Source organism: Orbicella faveolata, unplaced genomic scaffold (assembly GCF_042242905.1).
Source record: "Orbicella faveolata isolate gen_17 unplaced genomic scaffold, um_ofav_v1 contig_46, whole genome shotgun sequence".
Lineage (NCBI taxonomy): Eukaryota > Metazoa > Cnidaria > Anthozoa > Scleractinia > Merulinidae > Orbicella > Orbicella faveolata.
The window spans coordinates 13,511,407-13,535,016 of NW_028301576.1; the positions used below are offsets into that span (position 1 = coordinate 13,511,407).

General features: G+C 38.7%; 2 protein-coding genes across 5 annotated transcripts; one reads left to right on the top strand and one right to left on the bottom strand.

The window, feature by feature from the left end:
* Positions 1-234: 234 nt before the first annotated feature.
* Positions 235-3,743, bottom strand: LOC110039877 (uncharacterized). The gene is made up of 4 exons (XM_089278546.1): positions 1,838-3,743; positions 1,660-1,732; positions 1,396-1,452; positions 235-987 (listed from the first exon to the last, which is right to left on the bottom strand). The coding sequence occupies exons 3-4, from the start codon at positions 1,441-1,443 to the stop codon at positions 265-267; spliced, it is 771 nt and encodes a 256-aa protein (XP_089134672.1). The 5' UTR covers positions 1,444-1,452; positions 1,660-1,732; positions 1,838-3,743; the 3' UTR covers positions 235-264.
* Positions 3,744-5,270: 1,527 nt separating this feature from the next.
* LOC110059071 (1,4-alpha-glucan-branching enzyme-like) lies at positions 5,271-22,847 on the top strand. Of its 4 annotated transcripts, XM_020765751.2 has the most exons (14): positions 5,274-5,533; positions 8,074-8,156; positions 12,407-12,495; positions 13,478-13,644; positions 14,818-14,933; positions 15,497-15,849; positions 16,597-16,806; positions 17,405-17,648; positions 18,385-18,483; positions 19,138-19,373; positions 19,915-20,146; positions 20,557-20,687; positions 21,367-21,484; positions 22,246-22,847. In XM_020765751.2, exons 2-14 carry the CDS (start codon positions 8,103-8,105, stop codon positions 22,288-22,290), a joined length of 2,094 nt encoding a protein of 697 aa, XP_020621410.2. In that variant the 5' UTR covers positions 5,274-5,533; positions 8,074-8,102; the 3' UTR covers positions 22,291-22,847. The 4 variants fall into 4 exon arrangements, with proteins under 4 accessions (XP_089134660.1, XP_089134661.1, XP_020621410.2 ...); XM_089278534.1 differs by lacking the exon at positions 22,246-22,847 and having other exon boundaries at positions 5,271-5,533; positions 21,367-21,577; XM_089278535.1 differs by lacking the exon at positions 8,074-8,156 and having other exon boundaries at positions 5,273-5,533.
* Positions 22,848-23,610: the final 763 nt, after the last annotated feature.

Below are 23,610 nucleotides of genomic sequence, written 5' to 3' on the forward strand. Positions count from 1 at the left end.
GGTAGCTGACTGGAAAATACTTCGCGATTGAGCATTAGAGAAGTTCGTCATTTTGATTGAAATGCTTCAACAAATGAAGGGGAGCTAAGTGTTTGGGTTTTTTCATCGAAAATTGAGCATTCCGGGGCTTAAAAAACAACCTCGATGTAAATGAGTATTTTTCCCATTAGCACGATTCTTTGTCGTCTTCCCTGACAAGCGTCGAGTAAACCTAAACCCGTTACATTTAATGGCTTATTTTTGGATTCTCAGCAGCCGAGTGCTTTAACGAAGGCCGATGGCCGTGCCTTGATAATTTGTCCAGCGGTTGCTGCTCGTGTAACAGCCGCATCCTCCAAAATGCAATTCGGTCAGGAAGAAGAACTGGTTCGGCATGGTGCGGACAGGATTGGTGATGGACCAAGCTGCATTGCGCCAGTCGACAGCTACCCCTTGGCGTTCAAATACCGGGTTATTGGCGAGATAAGAGCTAGGGGCTTGGTGGTAGTGATTCGGCAGGAAGGCGAACAAGCTGTTTGGGTTGGCATCACAGTTCCTAAACTGCACGATGCGATGATTGGAGGTGAAGCCCTGGATGGCACGCCGTGCCGCTGCATGTTTCGGAATGATCCCCAAGAGGATGTAGTCATGCATGAACCTGTTCACTGGCGGCGTGTAGCCCGTGTAGCTGTTCACCAGGACACCAAAGTTGTAACGCCAGTAGTAGCGGTGTGGCGTGATCAATGTGTAGGACTCTTTGTGCTGCCCACGGTGCTGCAGCTTCAAGAGAACTCTTTTTCTCTCGGTGAAAAGAGCATTGACGACTCGCTGGGCATCCGACCTGGTAGTGAGGGATCGAGGGAGAAACGTGAAGCCACCACCCCCTAGTGCCATCTCACAGTACACAACCAAGGGTAAACCATGGCGTAAAGGTCTTATGACGTAAATACCGCTAGGTGCTCGGCTGTTGAACTGCTTGATCTGCTTACAGCTGGTACGGAAAGAGTGCTGATGAAGAAAATAATAAAAATAACAACAAAGAACCTCAAAATAGCCATTGTAAAGTACACCCGTCTGGTGGCGTTCATTCAAGATTTCCAACAGAGGAGACCCTTTTTGGGGGTTAAGTGATCATGAATAGTCTTGCAGCAATGTTACTTTGGTGTATATGACCTTTCAGATAAAAGATGTTGATTAGTAATTTTGCGTGGTACCCTCTCAACGTTTTCTGTGTGTTGGAAAATTATATTTTAGGAGACTTTTACGAGTTTCTGAAATTTGGCGCGTGACCGAAAACAAAAGCTTATAAGAACGTCTGAATGGGGTTGCTATAATTTAAATTATCAGCTGAATTCTGTTGTACGAACTCAGTTTAAGTAAACTTTGCGCAGATGAAAATAGTGTCCTTCTACTTACAGTGAAACCAACCAGGAACAAAGTGATGAAAACACCAAGAAATCGCATTTTTTTTTTCTGCAAAAAGAAACAGTCGAGTCAACAAGTGCACAGTTACATTAAGTTAAGAGCGAATATTTATAAGGGTAAATAACTGAAGTTCACAGCAGATTATTCGAAGCTAGAGACTTTGTTTCTTCTAAAACGATATAAGTTACTTCAGGACATTCATTCCTTATACGCAACGAAAGTGGGGTTCTTACACTTATCACTGAACAGTTTTACCTTGAAGAGTCCAAATATCGGTTAGCTTCGTTCGGCGGAGTTAATTAAATCAACGGTATCAGGAATCTTTTCTCTAGATAAAAAGAAAGAAAAATTAACCAAAATGGACGCTGCCTTGTACACTTGAACATATGTAAAACAGATATTATAACTTAAAGGAAAATGCTCGTCCGCGTACCTCTATCTCGAAGACTATTGTCGAGTAAATGATTCGCTCTGTACCCTTACACGACAAGAGTAATGTAATATTAAATTGTACATCATTTTATTATGAACTTGTAACCCAAAAATTCATGTATCCAGTCCTTTTGTCTTGAGATCCTGAATTGTTTATTCAATGGCACAGTGTTTAATCAGTTTAACAAGAATTTTTCGTGGTCCCTGCCATGTTTATTTACCACGACAAAATTTCAGACAGCTTCCTTTTACTATACGGGGCCCGTATATTTCTGGGCCCGCAGTAATTGGCTATGTAAATAACACTCCTGCACGTTTCGAATTCGTCTTTAATTCTAACGATTCACTTAGAACCAAACTAACAAATACAGAAATTAATAAATACGAACTTAAACTTAAATAAACTGAAAATACAACAATACGAAAAACAGCAAAAAATAGAAAGGAAAAACGAGATTACTTACAAGATCTGTACGGCACTCCGGAACTGACAACGACTGAATACAACTAAAAAACTACAACGCTTTTAAACAGAATTTTGAACTTAAAGAATAAACTTAACGAGGTTACGTGATAAACAATAGACGAGTACATAACACGACGTGAAAAAACTAATTTGCATTTAAAACTGCACAAAAAAGGTAGGCAAAAAATTAACCTTTAACAACAAAGACAAAACAAAAAAGAAAAGGCGACCAAAAACAGAAAAATTTAACTCTCGTGGCTACAGGCTACTTAGCTGTTGCGATGTCCCTACCAAACCTCTACATATTGATTGTAATGCTTTGTTGTTTTTTTCTTTTGTGGTATCATAAAGGCAAAGCTAATAAAACAAACAAAATACGCCGGAGAAAGTCAAAGCGGACGTTTCACTCTGAAAAGGCATGCGTCAGTCAATTGTTTTCCGTCCACATTACGCCGGAGAAATTTGAAACCGGACGTTTTCGGCTCTGAAAACGCATGCATCAAATGTTTTCCGTCCACACTACGCCGGAGGAATTCAAAAAACGCAGCAATCACCGGTCATCTTGGATTTGTGTTTGAGGAAAACTCGGTCAGGAAATCACATGATTATCGTGACGCCATCCTTTTAGAAAAGCCCCGTTTTCAAAATGTTAAACGAAAACTGGGCCGGCGTTTTCAAATTCCTCCGGTTTGAAGAGCGTTTTCGAAAATTAAATTTCCGTTTTCTTGACGTGTGGACAGTAGGCCTTAAACCGTAGAAATAAAGCGTTTTCAAATTTCTCCGATGTTTAATATATTACTTATCCTATCAAAGACCTCTTCACACGCCGCTCTTTCGCGTTTTGTCACAATATATCTGAATACATACATCATTGCGCTGGAAATCACACACAGAATGTTCAAAAAGAAATCTTAAACTTGAACGTAGTCCGCCCGACATGAGCTGAGAATTGTTTCACAGTTTTTGATATTTCAATATGATAGAATTGACCGTCTATCCGTCGGCAAATAAAATTAGGTCGTTTTTTAATGTTTGCCTAATTCTCCCAAAATGATGACGCGCGCTGACAGCAAGTTAAGTTTCCCTTGTGTTATTGCAAATAAAAAAAAAAAAGAAAAGAAAAAAAAAGTTAACTTCCTGATGGATTGAAACTGACTTCCGCGAACTAAATTGGGTTGTAAAATGGATTCGTCTTCCGTATTTTTGCATTTGTTTTGAGGCACTTGTTGCTTACCTATTATGACTGAACCTTGTAAATTGCTACAAATACAGTTTCCTTTTTTAATTAGCCAGGATTAAAAAAGGACAAGAATTCGATGATGATTAGAAGAATATACCTCTCTTTTTGACACTGACGAGAAAGTCGGAAACGTGTTTGCCGTCTTAATTTTAAAAATGAAAGATTCTATATCGGCGATTCATTTCGAGGAACGTCTTGTAAACGTGACAAAAAAAGACGGAGTACTTTTGTTATCAAAGCGCCGATCTAATTTAGTATGACCAGCGTCCATGGTTCGTCTAAATCTAAGCCAAAAGACTGTTAGATTGAACTGTCTCATTTACAAATTGACTGAATGACTCATGATGAAATAATGAAACACAAGTCTTTTAATTACTGAAATTACTGCCTATTAAACGTTCAGTATAGTATTTAGGCCAGCAATATGACGCGGTGGTGTAGAATTATGACAGAAATTAATTGAGTGTAAATATCTTTTGAAATGAGGATGGCTTGCCCTGAGGAACTGATTTATACTTTATGTTCAGCGCATTAAAATATCTTCCAAACACTGCGGCAAGAAAACGTTTTCTCTGTAATTGTTCGGGTAGGCTCGTCAACGGAGACACATCATGCCTCCATCTTTCGACTTACCTTCAGTTTGTCCGTTTATATATCTCAAGGCTTACCGAAAAACCGTTTTCACAATGATGAAAAAACAACCCACACTGTTCCGTGCCACTTTGAGGATATTATTTGAAGCTCTGCAAAGTACAGAACGCCTAGTACAAAATGAATTTATTTTATATTTTACCTTCCAACTTCACATACGGTCTTAGAACGCCTGTAAAACTTGCTCAGGCTAAACTGATGTCATGACAGGATTCAATTCAAAATGAAAATATGAAAAATTAGCCGTCGTCGTTCGCGTTCCTCAAACTACGCAGAACTTGGTCATTTTACGTTGTTGTTTTGCAGAGAAGAGCAAAGAAATGTACAAAGATTATAACGCACGTGCACAGCTACTGTTTTGCCCATTTTATACCTTTCATTTGGTGGCGTTCTCTTTGCCGTTGCCATCTTGGTTTGCTAAAAGCTCCCTAACTTCTCGTAAACATTTTAACCAGTGAATTTTTTTACAATTAAATTCATACACTTTGCGAGCCAGCCCGTCACAAATATTTCGCTGCGTACGTTGTCGCTAAACATTCAGTCAACCGGGGGAAATTCAGTGATTTATTACTATCTTTGTGGCAAAGTAACAGACATCATTTTTCAGATTTCAAGTGTTTCCGTGGAGATTGCACAGAAAGAGCAAAATATTTTGTTAATATGCAGCCTTATTATATGGGTAGCTCAGTGAGCGCGCAAGATGAATCAAATCCTGCGCTGTGACTGGCTACCCGAGCGGGCAAGATGGAGCTATCTCGCCCGCTCGGGACTACCCGCCGTGTCCTGCAAGAAAAATTTCCCCGAAAGCCACATAATAAATCCTTTATTGACCAAGTTTGTTCGGTCAAGATGGCTGGATATTGGCCTCGTTCTTTTTTTGCGAGTTTATGGACCTCGACTTCGTCTCGGTCCATAAACTCGCACAAAAAAAGAACTTGACCAATATCCGGCCATCTTGACCTCACACTTGGTCAATAATCGATATGTATTCTAGCACTGCTCCCACCGCGTCACCGGCAGAGGGTGGGGGGTGGGGAGAACAGGTCTGTTCAGTAGTGACCGGAAGTTTGGGGTTATTTGCACCAACTTTTCTGTCGTGAAAGAGTTTGGTTAATGGTTCGGACTTTTCTTAGGCTCACAACCCAGGGATTCTCATTTTTACATCCTACTACCCAAAATATTGTTTCGATTTCCTTCATGTACATCTTTTTGGTGACGTTACAAATTTTTAGTGAAGGCCAGGCTACAAGGGACTGAGGATGGCCAAGATGGCGGCTTGACATAGTTGTGATTCGTTGGTGGTTGGAAAAGTTCTGCAGTAGGACATGGCGGATAGCAAGGTTAGTTTGACTATAATAATAAATTCTTTTTTGCCATTACCTTCGCTATAAATTGAACCAGAATTTATTCAACAAGGTACACGAAAGCTTTGCGGTAAATCGAACAGGCCGGCGAACATCCTGCATGGCGCGTGCGTGCCGCGACGGGCGGACTGCGTCGGGAACTTACTTTGCAAACTTGCGTCTAAAGGCTAGTTTTCACTAGAACATAAGCACAAGCACAAGCATAAGCATAAGCACAAGTGAAAACAGCCACGACATAAACATAAGCATAAGCAGAAACATAAGAAGAACGAACCCACTCATTTGTCTTGTGCAGTTTTCACTAATAACGCACTCGAGATAAGCATAAGCATAGGCACAAGAAAAACGGAACTGTTCGTTTTTCTTGTGCTTATGCTTATGCTTATGTCGAGCGCGTTACTGGTGAAAACTGTACAAGACAAATGAGCGGGTTCGTTCTTCTTATGTTTCTGCTTATGCTTATGTTTATGTCGTGGCTGTTTTCACTTGTGCTTATGCTTATGCTTGTGCTTGTGCTTATGCTCTAGTGAAAACCAGCCTTAAGTAAAGGGAGTATCAGTACACTGGGAAGCATTTCAAGGAAATTAACATCACTGTACCTAACAAGGGGTACTATCTTAAGCGCTTTTGTGAGATTAAGTTATCTTAACTTAAGCTCTTAAACTTAAGTTAATAAACATGTAGGTCTTATTTGAAGTATTGAATATTAAAATAGCAGTAATCCTTAGTGCTTTTTCATGATTCTTTAATCTTAATGATAAACCTTCATTCTAAACCGACAACGAAGTCTAGGTGGTTGCGTAGATTATTGTTAACTTCTCGATCGCTATAATCTTTTGATCATGAATATTGCGTTTGAAATTATTATATATCACATGTAGGTTTTAGTCTTTTGAGTCCCCTGAGCGCATGCAACTCGAAATGCAGTTCAAAGTCGAATTCCCTGCAAGGGAAAATGTTGGATTATCAATCTCCTGTAAGATATGTTATCAGGTAGCATTGCTGTACGTGTATATTTCTGTTGTCATGTGTATGTAGACTCCTCTTGACACTTGCCAAAATTAACAAATAATAGATAAATAAATAAATAAATAAATAAATAAATAGATAAATAAACAAATAAACACATTGATAAATAGATAAGTAATTAAATAAATAAATGGATAAATAAATAAATAAATAAATAGGGAAATTAATAAATAGCAATATCAAGGGATCCAACATCAACACTTTGAAACAAATATTACAAAATAATAGACTTAACATAACATAGCTAAAAATCCCATTTAGCAGAAGGCAGACGTGTTGGCTATTTTTCAGCCTTGCTTAGGAGTTGAACTTGAGACCAAGACTCATAAAAATATACTGGCAATACTGGGGCTCAATTTACTGAGCTCTCCTGAGTTAAGATGCACCCTAAGCATTTTTTCTTTAACAGTAGCCTTTGTACATGTGAAAATTTGACACTTGAAAATAAGACACTTGTTTGGAGTGATTTAATTTGTTTAGCCAATAAACTTTGTTAAGCAGTGAATCTATTTGTCCTGGAGGAGTGAGGACTAGTGTAAATTATCCCATCAGTTTTGAGAAGCATCATTTGGATGATGTGTTCTAAGTAAATGTTGTGGGTTAAAATGAATCTTTGATCAAACTGATTTAATCGAGCTGGATTTATTCTTTCTTTTGCTCATTTACTACCATTGATAATTCTCTGACAAAGAAAAATGCACATCGGGTTGCTCTAGTTTGAAATCATTTTGAGCTAAAACTCATTTAATTTATTTCATTTCATTTTATTTTGACTTTCTTAATCTTGATTCCAGCAATTATTTATGAACTGTTAAGCAGGGTTGTTAAAAGTATCTGGTTATTGGCAAAAATCCCCATCTGCTAGGCTTTTCATTTGATTATTTAGGAAAAGATGTGTAAGTCATCCCCTTACTTTAACAACAAGGCCACCTACTTAGTGACAACACTGCTTTAGGTCACCCTTCACTTATCTGGGTTTTGTTAATAGCAGGCTAGGCCTGGCAGCTCATGGCCTGTGGTGTGTGGTCTACTTCACAGTTCACAGCTACTTGCGGGCTTGATATCCCAGGGACCTGTGCTCCATATACTCAGTCCTGCCAGGCAGTTAGTCAAAATATAGATAACATATATTAACATATACAGATAACACATATTAACATATATTAACATATATTAAATACATAATGCCTATGTGAATTATTTTTACTTCATATTAATACTACCATTCATATGAATACTATATGAATACTCCATAAAATAGGGGGAAAAAAAACATATTTGTACAACACCTCAAGAAATTTGTGTTTACTCACTTGATGTTGTAATTGGTATAGATATGCACCTTTTTTAGTTTCTTTGACCAAACTCAGGAGTGGAAGGAGGATCTATTAATGATTTGCTTTAATGTACATGTAGCTGTAGAATTCTCTTAGAGTGCAGAAAATTACATGTCATCATACAAGTCCAGATTTTCTCTGTCTACACAGATCTCTGTCAATTGTGAGGTTTATGGAGAATGAAGCGAACAAAGGCACAGAGACATAATTTACACATTTTTGGTGCCCAAAAGGTAAAATTTCAGCTGCTGTACTTGTGTGTTTTGCACTTAAATATAGCTTGTGGTATGCACCAGAGTGTCAGAGCACTTTTTAACCTCAATTAGTGCAACTATGAAAACATCAGGTCTAACCTGCTGGTCTTAATCTTAGTCTTCTCCAGTCTTGAAGAGAATGGGATTTCCATTAGAAAAACAAAAAAAACAAAAACAAAAAACAACAACAACAACAGCAACAAAAAACAAGAAACAAAACAAAAAATAAAAAACGGTTATAATAAGTAAAAACAAATTGAAAGTCAATAACAAAGAGAGATGCACTTGGAGAGGGTTTCTTCAAGTCTTGAAATATTCTTGAGAAAGCATGAAACATTCAATACAGATTTGGACCAGCTTGGTCTTGGGCTGTCCATCCCTGTTCCTTCTAACCTACTTTTATTAATAACCATTTATACAGTTAGCAAATTGCATTGAACTGTTTTACGGTTTCCTCAAATTTTTTAGGTCATAAAAGCATGTTAGATGACAGAGGGGTTTCATTAAGGGCTGGGCACTGGAAAAATTGACTGGCTGTGATGCCAATTTTGCCTGCCTGCTTTGACTAATGAGAGGGAAGATTTTCTTACAAAGCAGTTCAGCTCAAAACATTTTTCCTTCCTGTGAAAATCAATTGCTTTCCTACTGAAAACATTAATGAAACCCTTGTGACATAGCTAGAAAAATTTACAGTTTGTTTTGTGTAGAATTTTTAATCTTGATTGGGCTATATATGGTACCATATGCAACAGCCCCATGGCAAGTTGCAAACAACAATACTTTACAGATCATGCCCATGTGTATTGCTTGTTTCAAATTAAAGGGCTTGCATGAGAACTTGTTGCAGTTTTCAGAGAATTTCTGAACTTATTGACACATCAGCACTCTTCATTGTGCCACAATATCTTGATATCAACTTGAACCATCAATATTTGTATCACAATAAAAAATATTGTGTTGCATTGACCTATCATTACAGCACTAGTAATTCAACATACATGTAGACAAAAATGTCATTGTGCCACTTGTACTGTTGGCTTTCTTGATACTCATTATTGTTATCACTCTTTTTATGGACACTGCAGGGACCACAGAGATATTTCAATTGGTAATTTAGGGGAAAAAACAGTAAACTAGAGACCAAAACCACTCTCCATAACCATGAGATACCCAGCAACAGCTGTCCATAAAACAGGGCTTACTACTAACAGTTCTTTGAGTTATAATTACTATTCAGACAATTAAAAAAAGATTAGTTTGTAATTATGTACAAGGTTGTACATGTAATAACTAAACAACTGCAAGGAAAAACTGGAGGAAAATGAGGATTTGATTGTAGCTTAGACTGTACATTTGGATGTTTCTCAGAACGCTAGCTTTGGGTGTTGATGAGAGACTGTCTCTGATTTACAACCAGAAATTTGATACAGATGACATTGAAAACTGCTGATTGGTCAACTGCATTTACATTAACCTAATTTGCCTAAATGTGTGTGAGGTGTAATATTTAACTCTGTGTCTCACATTAGATCAACGCATTTAGAATAATGGATGTTTGCTAAAAGTAAACTATTTAATTCCAAAAAGAACTACATAACTTACAAGTATGGAAAATTGGCCATTTTTGTCAAGGTCCATGATTGTATTCTCCAGATAATGCAGAATTCAGTCATCTTGTGGTGTTGTGGAGCTGAGGAGAGCTGAGAAATTCACGAAGAAGTACAAGATGCTCGTAGCCAATGTCCTGATCAATTTAAGTCTTGAGTTTGCCAATGTTTTAAGAACAAAATTTGTGAATCACTCCAATGTCATTGATCCTGGCTTTGAGGTTCTTTTACGTGTAGTACTGCATGTGTACATTGTGCACACTCTGCAGGAATTGTCAAATGTATTTTTCCTGTAATTTTTCCCAGCTGTGAACCCTGATCTAGAGGAAGGATTGTGTGACAACAAAAATATTGCACACAGGAGGCTTCTGTGTGTTGATCAGCAAAACGTTTTGCAACATGTCTTGAGTTTGTAGATTTGGAAACAATTATCACACATTAGCCATATGTATTTTCCTAGTGAAAGGCTTGTATTGCATAATCTATTGCATAATCCTGAGTGTTACCATGACCTTGAGTTTCTTTCATGGGTCAGTGGACGGTTATGCAAGTGCATACATTAAACGGATACAGGTGACAGCTTGAGCATTGTATTACGTGCCCCCAGGGGACTTGATAAGTTTGTATAGTGTACTTTGCATTTGTGGAATTTATTTGATTTGTTTGACTGCAACATTAGTCACACTTTCACAGTGAAATCATTAAACATTAAATTGAAAATGAATCAGAAGAAAAAGAGAAGTGATTTTAACACAAATGTCTATTCCCTAATTGATACTAAGCTGTTTTTTTACTTTTTTTTTAAACCATATATCTATATCAAATTGATGGCGTGATTTTATTAGCTTTCCAGACTAATACAGATTGAATTGCACTCTTTTGTTAATATTCTAATTTTGTGAATGTTTTCATTGTTTGTTCAAGTTTCATTAATATTTAGTGTGTTGTAACACGTGTCATAGTTTGTACCACTAGAAGCACGCTTATACAATTTTAAAAAACCTAAGACTCCCATGGGAAGACTATACAAAACATTTCTATAATAGTGTCATTGAAGGAACAGGGTTTTATACTAGGGAAGTACTCTATGTGATTTGTGGTGGGTTGTGAGACAAACCAGCATCTATTGTAAGTGTGTTACACAAGATGAATGATTATAACTTTCCTTTGCATTTATAATATCACACTTCACTGTATTTAGCTCATTTTCGACCAATTTCAGACTTCTTCTGATTCCTGAATTAAAACCCTCTCAACATAGGGTTTATTCTCAAAGAGTTTCTTTCTTTTATTTCTTCTGACTCAGGAGAATTTAGTTTAAGCTTGCATAAAGTTACCGCCTGATTAAGACGGACATTGACTCTTCAAGCTCATGACCTGCTTGGTTATATATATTTTTGGTTATATTAATTATTATTAATATATATTATTTTAGTAAAGAGAATCACAAATTGATATGACATGTAATCTGTACTTGTATTGGTACATATTGGAACATGGAAATTATTAAAATTAGAATATGGATTGAATTCCTCTGTGATTTGGTGCTAGTCAGTAATATATTTACCAGTTGGTTGTGCAGTGTAACCCTTGATCAATTACATTATGTATACAATAATTATCTGACTTGCTTAATTAATAATGTTATGTGTACAAGATGTTCGTTAGATGATTTGTTAATTGCATTTCGTGTGGGAATGAATTCCTTTTGTAATTTAAATAATAGTTATCAGTATTAATATAATTTATTTATTATCTTTCAACTCTGATAGGATTAGGTGATAAGTGTGAGGCATGTGATAAATACATGACAAATGCGAAGAACATGTTAATTTTAGTTCATTGTTAATTAAATATTTATTGTCACAGGTTTTGACTTGAGTGTTCAGCCTGAATAAGTTCTTAGTTTTCAGCAATTTAGTTGTAATGCGACTTGGTGTATTTCATGACTATGTTTTGTGTGATTAAATGATATATACATGTATACACAAAGCAAGAAAATAGAAAAGGAACATTATTATCAAACCAAGTGTTTCAACATATTGTCATCATCAGGGGTAATATGATAGTTCATGAATTATGTTGTTTTGTATATTTTTCATATGTTTGTCACATGTATGTCTGGCAGATTCCATTTAACTCTACAATATGTATGTGTAGTTTTAGTGTATCCATATTAAACAATGAGTTTTTATTGCATTTTTTCGGCATGTACAATCTGCATCAGACAAAATTATTTCAAGTTATTCATTCCTGAAAAAAATTGAACATAACATTTATTTTTTCTTAGTTTACTTACACGTATGAGATTATAAATCAATGTTTATTTCTGTAAATGACTCCCATAAAATACTGCAGGATATAAAATATATCTTATGTCTTGTGTAATAGGCCATATTCATATTCTCAGTATTGGAAGTCCTGGAACTAGCTTGCAACTGAGGCTAATGCAGGGAGTCATTTCAAATGTAAATGACATTAATCTCTTTTTAATGAGATTCCCCCCACATGAGCCTCCACTGCAAGCTAGTTCCAGTCCAGTACGAGCGAGAATACTAATATGGTCTATCTCAAAGTAGGGATTGCACCTGAGTAACAGACTTTCTTTTGATTTCATATCAGATGGCTGACGATCAAGTAGTTCCACATTTTTCTAGATTTCTTCATGATGATCCTTATATTAAACCATATCAAACTGAGATAGAAAGAAGGTAAGTCTTTCATTTGATCTACAAGTACAAAGTATATTAAAATACTGTCACTGTGTAGTTTAGTCACCCAATTGTATGTCATAATCCTGCTTAACAGTGGTGAATGTTCAGTAGACTCAACATCCATCTGCAAATATCGTACCAATGTTGAACTTTGCAACATTCAACTCAGCTGACAACATTGGACGTTGGACTACTGCTATACACTCAAATATCAAGAGAGAATATGTATCAAAATTGGACTGAACTCATAAGTTAACAGTAAATTAACTTGCAAATCACCATCAGACTGGATAGTTATCAAAATCAGAGTGAGTAACTCAACAAAACAGTCAACTGCAATCACCATCAGACTGGGTCATGTCAGGAAAACAAACTTTAAAATAAGCTTTTTATAAACGTAAGTCTCCACCACAGTGAGTCAGGGAAGCTGACGTCTTGAGTGTTAGCCCTTTGTCAAAGTAAATTGAGCGATTATGGGTTGTGTGTGTCTGTTAGGTACGGTAGTTCAGTAATAGAGAGCTATGCTATTTTAGAAAACATGGCAACAGAAATTGCATGAATGAATAAGTTGAATGATTAACGTTCATTGATCACATGGGGAGCCAAGCTACTGACTTGAAAGGTAAACTTCTGTCCTGTTATATCAGAAATTAAAAGAAATAAAGAAATAGCTGATGGACTATGGCCAGTATTAGGCAAACCAAGGCACTTGTATCAGTCAATGTTTTCATTGTTGTTGTTTTTTGTTGTTAAAGAGGGGAAGTAAAAGACTTCTAAATACCTAGGAAGAGAATATAACCATGGACTTCACCTCAGTAGTAAAGTTTTTCTGGCTTTGGCTCTGTTCTTGATAATAGAAGGATGTCATTTTGACCTTTTTGACCAAAGAATCATAAGGGACTGACTAGCTATTCCCAAACAATATACTCTGTAGCTCTGAGACCTCTTTCACGATCATGCTTATTTTTTTCCACTACAGGTACAAGTGCTTTTCAGGTCTTAAGAACGAGATAAAGAAAAACGAAGGTGGCTTGGAGAAGTTTTCCAGAGGTTATGAGAGGTTTGGAATCAACAGAACCCACGAGGGTGTGGTATACCGTGAATGGGCACCAGCTGCTTGTGGAGTGTATCTTATAGGAGACTTTAGTAAGTGGCATGAACAGCTTGTACTAGCACAAGGAATTCATTGATGGATACACGAGTATTGTCACTTTAAAGACCCAGTTTTGACCATTATGGTTTCTGTATGTCTGTAATTATTGCCGTTCACAATTGATGGTGAGGTTTCTATTGTTCTCAATGCTCAAGAGCGTGCTATGCTTCCTGTCCAAAACTGGGTCTCACTGAAGAAAGCATTATCTCTGAAATATCTGTTCTACTCAACATTTTAAACACTAGTCTTCTGAATTACAACATTTGTGGCAGTGATTTAATTGATTAATAGCCTTTGATTGGAAAAAAAAAAGAAAGAAAAACACTCAGTGGTTGCATGATGTGAAGTTTGCCACAGAGTAGGCTTTATCTTTGCTTGTTCATTTGTATGTAATTAGCAGTTGTTTCATGAGCAAGTGTTGGATGTGAGATGGTAGATAGCCAACGAGGCCCGTAGTGTCCTGTTGGATATAATCATCTCATATCCAACAATCACAAGTGGAATAATTATTTTATTAAAAAATGTCCCAAAATATTTAAAATTAAAATCATGTAAAAGTGCCCAAAAAATTTTGCGTAAGCTTACCATATTTGTAGAGCATGGTATAGTGGCTTGTATGCCATGATCGGTAAGCCAATGAAATCTCTTGAATTGCGTTATCCAATGTTCCAGTTCTTAATAATGTATAATAGTTGTACGACTAATAGTAACTGGCTTGTATTTGTTTGTAGCTCTTTTAGAGTTCTCCTCTTTTCCCTACATGTATGTATTGGTTCAATGATAATTATCTTTGCTTTTTCTTCTTCTTCTTTTCTTTGTCTGTTAGTAAGCAGCATCCCACTCAAAAGTGCTGCTAAACTGGCTACTACACACCCATTTTAAACTTACGTGTTTCTTAGTTATATAATTTATAGTTATAGTTTTCCACCATTTTCTGTATTTCCTTTACCTGATTTGATTTGCCAGACTGAGTTGCCAAGTCCAAAAAAAAAAAACTTTACCCTGAAGCTGGTTTTTTGCAGGCCTCCCAAAAGTGAATGTATCCAAGTTAAACAACAGTCAAAACTCTGTTGCAACTGGTTTAATCTTCCTATCACAGAGTCAGCTACATTGCACACAATGTATCTAGTGGCAATATCATTTGCTGTGTCATGTTTTGTCTGTAGATGGCTGGTCCAGGACTTCTCACCCATGTACTAGGAATGAGTTTGGAGTCTGGGAACTGACCATACCTTATAAGGAGGATGGCTCATCACCAATCCCCCATGGATCAAAAGTTAAGGTGAGGGTTGACAAATAATTTTCACCAGTGATTTGCATAAGGATGTGCAAGAGTAAGAATCTTTCTTGTATCCTGCAATGTATCAATTTGGTGCCATCATTCTGATAAGCCCCCCTCCCTATAGAACACTCCTCAGCCAAAGTAAAAGGGGATACTTGCTGATGTCAATGTCTACATTTTGTCTCATCAGCATATGGCTTTGTATACAGAAGTCATCATTTCACTAGGCTCTGAAAGTTCCTTGGCCTGTTCCAAGATGGGTTGGGGCTGGGACAAGACAAATTTTAATACTTTTTGCCTGCTGTGCAGATGCTCTCGCACTCCGTGCTCCTTCTTGCATGCTTGCTTGAAGAAAATAACTCCCAGTCAAAGACAGTGATATCACTACTAAATCTCACATTTACAAATTCACCTGATAAAGAAACACTGGTACCATAACTAGAGAGGGAAAATAAACTTTAATTCTGGCCAGTTGGAAAGAGGTTGGTTGAAAACAGGTCTGTGTTAAAGCAGTGTATTTATTGAGGATCCATTTATGTCAATTGTTTCTTTTGTCTCTATAGGTTTCAATCCAGCTTGAAAATGGTGATTTAGTGGATCGTATTTCTCCTTGGATTCGTTATGCTGTCTGTCCAGAAGACAGTATTCTGTATGAAGGAGTCCACTGGGATCCACCACAGCCCTACCAATGGCAGCACAGCCGACCCAAGAAAACCTCTGGCTTGCGAATTTATGAGTCTCATGTTGGCATAGCCTCTGAGCAACCTGGCGTCGCTAGCTACAAGAACTTTGCTTACAATGTTATTCCGAGGATAAAGAAGCTAGGATACAACTGCATCCAGCTAATGGCTGTCATGGAACATGCTTACTATGCCTGCTTTGGTTACCAGGTTACAAACTTCTTTGCTGCCTCCAGGTGGGGAATTTATTAATCCTTTTTGAAATTCCACCAAAAAGGTTAAACTTTGTTCTTTTTGTCCATGGTCTAAAACACAAGCTAAGGGCTTTGTAAGATGTTTTTGCAGCCTTTTTTAGCTGTATTATTTTTGAAAAAAAAGGGAGTTTACTTAGCCCTAATTGGGAGATTACAGTCATGCACAAATCAACTGTCTTTATTATATGGTTAACTCCGTGAGTGGGCAAGATGAACCAAATTCTGCACTGTGATTGGCTACCCGAGCAGGCAAGCTGGCACTAGATCTTTCCCGCTTGGGACTACCAGCTGTGTCCCGGAAGAAAAATTTCCCCGAAAGCTTGTTTGGTTGAGATGGCCTGACGGATATTGGTCTCGTTCGTTTTTTTTTTTTTTTTTTTCTTTTTTGCGAGTTTATGGACCTCGACTCCGTCTTGGTCCATAAACGCACAAAAAAGAACGTGGTCAATATCCAGCCATCCTGACCTCGCGCTTGGTCAATAACCATATGTATAAATAGTTTGCATGCTTGCAAGTATGCTTAGATCTGCACACATGAGCTCTCTGTATCCGCGGAAATGAAAGAATTATGTTGCACTCAAAAATGACAAAATGAATAGGTGTGCCGGTCTCTTTGTACCTCTTTGTCCCGAAGCTGTGTAGCCATCTATAGAAACCCTACCTTGGCCATCTAAAACGAGTAATGTTATACAGCTATAATTTCGCGAAATGTTTCTTGTTGTATTTTAGTCGCTATGGTACACCTGACGAGTTGAAAGAATTGATAGACGTGGCTCACGGCAATGGAATTCTTGTCTTGCTGGATGTTGTACATAGTCATGCTGCTAAAAATGTAATGGATGGTTTGAATGAATTTGATGGGTCCCAGAGCTGTTATTTCCATGGTAGTGGACGTGGATTTCATTCTCTCTGGGACAGTCGACTCTTCAATTATACCCAGTGAGTATACAGAAAATTACAACTTACTGTGATTGCACGATAGTAAATGGTTTGAACCCAGGAGCATTAGCACTTCGTCTAGAGTGATCCTCTGGGTAGGAGTAGTTCTTAAAAGAACTGTTTTAGTAAATAACAATATTTAGAGAGGAATTCACATCAGCCTGAGCTGTTCCTCTATCCTGGTCGAATTGGAATTGAAAAATCCGGAGAAAGAACCCCCAGAGCAAGGCGAAAACCAACAACCTTCTCATTGCACTACGCCAGAATCGAACCTGGGCCACATTGGTGGGAGGCAAGCACTCTCACCACTACGCTGTCCTTGTTCCCCCGACAATGTGAGCGCAAGTCATCTAGATGAATGGTGCTTATTTTGTCGAAGTTTCTGTGATTGTAATCCTGCGCCTCTCAGCACTGGTATTAGAAGCTGGACGGTAGGGAATTAACTCTGAGGTAATGTTAAGTGCTGGAAACCAACCCACGTAATTCCTTCACAGTGTTAGCCATAGAAGGGAACTGTGGGACCATATGAGGCATACAGTGATTTTTTGATCTCCTCCTAACTCATTTGCTGAGTTGTGTTGTAATTTGTTCTTGTCAGGTGGGAAGTTCTGCGCTTCCTTCTGTCCAATCTTCGTTGGTACATGGAGTGTTATCAATTTGATGGCTTCCGATTTGATGGTGTGACATCAATGATATATCATGACCACGGACTGGGACACGGCTTTGGTGGAGACTATCCAGATTATTATGGACTCGGAGTAGATACAGAATCACTTGTCTACCTCATGCTAGCCAATGACATGCTGCATACTATTTATCCCAGTGTTATCACCATTGCTGAGGTGAATATTTCTTCTTACTTAGTTTTTATTCAGAAATAGTGTTATTAACTAATGTCACTAGCACAAGCAGGGCTAGAAAAAAGTACCATGCGTTCATCCGGGACAAGTAGATTTTCCTGTTGGACAAGAAACGTTCCATCCTCACCTGCGCAATTGTCAGGGGCCAGGCAGGCTGTATGGCCACTGAATTCTGCTTTCAAGACAAACATCACAACCTAGCAAGCGTGCAACTGCCAATGGCAAGCCAAGTGTGGGGGTTGCTTGTCGAAAACAAGCTGGAATGTAAGCTTTTCCCAAGCCCTGTTAAGCAAAAAGACATTTGTCAGTCCAAACTCAATTATTTACCAGCTCTACACATGTTCTAGATTCAACCTGAAAGATTCCATTCTGGAATGGGTGGATAACGCTATCTGCCGGATAAATCGCTATCCAAAGGGCAACAGTTAACAAAACAGACCACGCTATCCACTTTTTTCTCTCTGTTTAAGTCCAGTGCAGCAGGAATTATCGGTAATCTTTCATATCCGTTGAACACCGCCAGTTTCAATTTTTTCCTAACAAAACCAAAGCTGTGTTTAGTGTCCTTCGCAGCCGTTTTTTGGGATGTCACGCAACGCTGAGAGGAGCGTTGCGTGACCTTCCCCATAAACGGCTGCGGAGGAGACTATGCTATGTCTAGCAGATCACTGATGAGTGACCAGAAGTTTGATGTTATTCTGTTGTTGTTGTTTGACAGGAAGTGTCCGGAATGCCGGGCTTGTGTCGTCCGATCAGTGAGGGAGGAACAGGGTTTGACTATCGACTTGGAATGGCTATACCTGACAGGTGGATCAAGGTATGTTCTCTGCTGGAAAAAACCAAGGTTGTTATAGTATATTGGTAATCGTACAGTGCGAATGCAATTAGGATTTACTCCTTTGCATTTACTTTGAAAATTCTCTCAAAACAGCACGTACCTTTTGGCGGAAACGAATTTCTCATCCCACGCTAATTTCCATTCGGTTTTCCACAAATTCTATACTGCGACGTTTATAGATAGTCCCCGTTATATATAATGATCCCCCTGAGCCCCTCTATGAGTGCTGGCATTGCCTTCGCTGTTCTATGGAAAGGAGCTGCATGGTCATTAGCGTGAAGGTTTGAGTATACTTAAAGGGTACAAAGAAGGGGGATCTGCGATCCGGGGGCATGATCCCCCGGGGAAAATTGAGTTTTTAGAACTTCAGGGACGCTATTTTAGGCATTCTGGCACAGCTTTTGCACTGCTATACTGTGGAAGCTGTCTGTAAAGTGATATTTTGAGTGTCCCTCCTTTAAACACCATATTTCAGTTTCAGCCGGCCTCCGTTTTTAAGCCTTATTTTTTGGTATCGATCCCCTCCCTAAATCCCACCAGCCTACCAGCGCCCCCTACCTTGCAAAACTTATTACGTCAGGTGGACAGACTAGTCCCATTGAGCTCCATGCACGTTATTTTTTTCTCTTGCAGGTTCTAAAAGAGCTCAAAGACGAAGACTGGAACATGTGGGACATTGTGTGGACCCTCATTAACCGTCGCCATAACGAGAAGACCATCGCGTACGCCGAGTGTCATGACCAGGCCCTTGTCGGCGACAAGACCATTGCGTTCTGGCTCATGGACAAGGAGATGTACTCGCACATGTCAGACACGATGCCGCTGACCCACATTATTGACAGGGGAATAGCGCTTCACAAAATGATCAGGTGAGAGATGAATGCTAATATAGTGACATAAGTTAGATTTGAATTTTGGTCAGGACGTTTAGTCGGGATGACACGAAGTCAACCGACCTTGTGAATCGGTGCGACGAAAGTTTCGCTTATAACTTTCGTCGTGCCGATTATCATATTCGGTTTACTTCGTGTCGTCCCGACTAAGCGCCTTTGTGCGTCTCCGAAGAAACGGTCGGATGGAGTATAGTGTTAAATTTAGGGATACTAGGATACTCTTTACAAGGATACTATTTACATGTACATGTTACAGTGGAGCCCCGCCTTATGGACACCTCGTTAGCACGGTCACCTCATTATTTCGGCCAACTTTTTTGTCCCGGCCAAACGCTCATATATTTTCTCATTTCTCGCTGCTGACAATCTATTTTTCTCTCCAGATCGGGCAGGGATTGGGCCCCAACTCCTTCTCATCCACACCACCCTATTGCGTTTGTGTTCACACTGCCAGCAGTGTGCTGTTTCTGTGTTTTAAACTAGCTTGCAGACAGTTGAGTACTGCGTTGTTTTACAGGTTAATAAGCTGTGGTCTTGGTGGAGAAGGTTACCTAAACTTCATTGGAAATGAATTCGGCCACCCTGAATGGCTGGATTTTCCACGGGCGGGAAACAACACTAGTTATCACTATGCGCGCAGACAGTGGAATCTAGTGGACGACCCGTTGCTAAGATATAGGTACCTGAACGAGTTTGACCGAGCCATGCTGCACTTGGAGGAGAAATATCATTGGTTGGAATCCCCCCAGGTGAGTGACAGGTGTCAGGAATAAGCTTTAGTGGCTTCATAGCGTTCGATATATCATTATTCTAACATGGATCCGAGGCTTTCGAGTCCAAATTGCAAATTTTTAAAGTTTCTTTTGCTCACAAGTCCCAAAGAGACTTAGAATCAAAGAAAACTCCATCAAATATAGAAGTTTGTCCTTAAAGCCTCGTAGCCATGTCAGAATATTGATATATCGAACATGGCCTATTGGCGCTGACACTGGGTTTCCGCAAGAGTCACTGATTAGAATATGGAGGTGGTTTTCAGCTTTTGGGTTTGCTAATTCTTAACACATGAAGGTGACCAGTCAACGACTTCGAGAAGGAGATTAACAAAACACAGAATAATTATGGCAATGACAGGTTTAACACTGTTGTTATTATGTTCCAGGCTTACGTTAGTTGTCACCATGAAGATGACAAAATGATTGTATTTGAGAGAGGTTCTTTGCTGTGGGTGTTCAACTTCCACTCGACCAAGAGTTTTGCTGACTACAGAGTCGGTGCAAGCATCGCTGGGAAGTATCCTTTATCACAACATGAGAAGTTTGAATTTATTGTTTTCATTTACTTATAAATTGTTCTTTTTATTTTATTTTTTTGTCGTATGTCCTGTAAGTTCTGGACCCAGCTTTGTAAAACTTTCTCACAGGTCATCATGGTTTTGATAATTGATCTTTTTCTGTACCCAAGCTCGCAATTAGCCAGTCAGAACGGCTCTACTCTCCTGATATCTGGCGATATGAACTCAGTCACCTGATTTGGCCGGAATTTTGGCTGAATTTGGGTACGTTAAATACCTTATCGTACCTTGATGATACTCTTCGGCCGGCAGCGTATCAGGTTCGTTTGGTCTCGTCGTGATTATTACTTGTCGAAATACGAACCAGGGCTCGACCAAACTCGCTTGATATGTAACCGAAGCGTAACAATTCGCAAAGATTTTTACCATTCTGTTCTTCCACTTACCTCTCAATTTTAGTTTAGATACACTCGCAACTTGAGTTTATTAAAAAAGAAGGTGCAGTTTCCTTCTTGGTGGATTGGAAATGTAATAAAACTCTGTCTTTCACGCTCTTCCAATATGAAGACCCATTATTGCTTCTAAGTCTTCTAAAGGGAGTATTCCATATAGAGAGTGAAATGAGAAGAGGATAAAGTTGTTCACAACCCGAGAACTTTGCTTAACTTCGCTTGTCAGATACAAAATAGCTTTGCAGACGGATGCCGCTGAGTTCGGCGGGCATAAACGGCTGGATCCAAACTGTGAATACTCTGTAGACAGCCAACCTTGGCATGACAGGCCGTTCTCTGTTTTGGTAAGTTTATTGACACTTTTGAGCTGCTTGCCTTGGACTAAAAGAGGCGGGGAAACTGAACGCGGCATCAGGCTCTAAAAGCCGCGTCGTTCCCAGTCCCATCCTTCTTTCCCGTACGTTAGTCTCCGAGTGCGCACAGTACAGTAACAACCCGCGTGTTAGAAGCTTCATTTTTTGAAGTCTGGCAAATTAGGTTCTCGTATTTTGGGGTAGTTATTGGCAATTTAGGCTAACTAGGTTCTTAATTAGGTTCTTAATTTCTATGAAGGAGACAGAGTTGTTGATTACCAGAAAAATAAATAAACTTGGGTTTCAAACCATTTGGTCCTTGAACATACAGTATTTATTCACAACAGTATAATGTATTTTCTTGTAATGTAAATATGCAATCTCAAAGTCACACTCCTAGGTTAAAATGTTTATCATAATTTAACTGTAACCCTCGCGCATATAAGAACGTGCTTGATCTTGCTTGGCTAAACTGGTTCTTATATTTTTGGGTATTAAGATGGCAGGTTCTTAAACCACTAGGTTCTTACATGCGGGTTCTACCGTAATCCCTTAACGCTGCAAAGACGATCGCGTTTTTCAATGAGTTCAACTGTTAGTGATATACTTTGTATTGTATCCCGTTGAAGCCCTGATTTTTTCAGGCTTCTTCTTTCCAATTGCTTAAATTGGAAAATTTACTGCAATGATCATTCTTCACTTTCATACTTTGTATTGTCTGACCATTCTGTTTTTTTTTTTTTGTCTTCCAGGTGTACGTTCCGTGTCGTACCGCTCTGGTTCTAGCACCGGTTTAACCTCAATCCCATTTTGGGCTCAATTTCTCCATAGCTGTGAATTTCCGTATTTTCACTTGTAATCTAGACTATATGTTCGCGCATTCTAGGTGTAACTCGATATTCACATCACCGTTTTATGAGAGAATGTGACTCCAGATTTCCTTCCGAAAGATAAACATATAGCTATCTAGTTATCTTATCCTGATGTCCAATTTATTTTAAATTTGGTTGTAGCATAGGGTGACAATAAACAATACAACACGATACGTATATACTTTTTAAAATTTTTAAATTTCGATCATGTAATGGACTATTTCTTCATATTCTTTCATTGAACTGGGACGAGCTTTGCAGTGGAAGCTATATTTCTTTTTGTTTTGTATTTGGTTTCAGTTGATGTAAATGACGTGAAGCCGTTTCACAAATGGCCGTGTTCTTGTTAAAGGATGGATTAATTAATGGATTTTATTTTAAGATTGGGTTTGTAATCGTGTTATGGGTACTAGGTTAGACTAATATTTTATATAAAAAAAATAGGAAATAGGAAATAAAAATTGTTTGGGTATTATTTTGAAGTCAAGGACTTCTGTCGATGTTGTATGTGTGTGTTCGTATTTCTCTACATCTATATTTTCAGCCAGTTAGCTGAAATAGCGTTCAGGTTAGCCTAAATATCACTGGCTCGACAGTGGTTAGCTCTTATTAATTGTTAGGGTTGACCCTTACAGACACCCGTATTCCATATTGACTCCTGCCCGTAATGCCATTTCGTCATTTCTCCAGGAGTGCCTTCCATTATGCCAAAATTACGGTAATTTCGGTCGGAAGTCATATGGAAAGGTCCGTTTCGGTTCCATCCGACCGGAATATTCGGGACCACCTCTGAAGGTGGCCCACTTTGCTCGCTCGGACCGGTCGGACCGAAATTTGCCGTTCCATTTTGACAAACCGGTTCATTGGCCTGCTTCTCTTCAGTAGATTTCACTTATGTAGGAATTTCGGGAAAGGCATTAAAAATGGTAAGAGCCATTCCTCTCTGTTGGCCCGGTTTGATCGGAAAATGTTTCATTTTTCCTGGGTTAGTTAGGGAATCAGGGAAAGGTCAAACAAACCAGATACTACATAACGGCACTAGTTCCATGGGCAGCATATAAAAGCGACACAAAGCGAACTCGAAGGCTTGTCGCGACAAACTGACTAGGACGGTAAAGGCAAAGGAAATGCCAGCCTTCTCATTGGACACAAGCAAGGAACAAGTAAGTCAGTTCGGTTAGATTTCCGCCGCAGGTTCCTTTCCCAAAGAGCGGCTGGTTGAATCAATGAGAACCGTTGTTTGGA

What these genes read in the sequence shown, in the direction of transcription:
- LOC110059071 (XM_089278534.1), top strand. Translation starts at nt 8,103, where the DNA reads ATGAAGCGAACAAAGGCACAGAGACATAATTTACACATTTTTGGTGCC. An exon ending in CGACTCTTCAATTATACCCA is followed by an intron (nt 16,807 to 17,404) that starts GTGAGTATACAG and finishes TGTTCTTGTCAG; the next exon opens with GTGGGAAGTTCTGCGCTTCC. An exon ending in GGTGCAAGCATCGCTGGGAA is followed by an intron (nt 20,688 to 21,366) that starts GTATCCTTTATC and finishes TTCGCTTGTCAG; the next exon opens with ATACAAAATAGCTTTGCAGA.
- LOC110039877 (XM_089278546.1), bottom strand. Translation starts at nt 1,443, where the DNA reads ATGCGATTTCTTGGTGTTTTCATCACTTTGTTCCTGGTTGGTTTCACT. An exon ending in TGTTCCTGGTTGGTTTCACT is followed by an intron (nt 988 to 1,395) that starts GTAAGTAGAAGG and finishes TTTCTTCATCAG; the next exon opens with CACTCTTTCCGTACCAGCTG.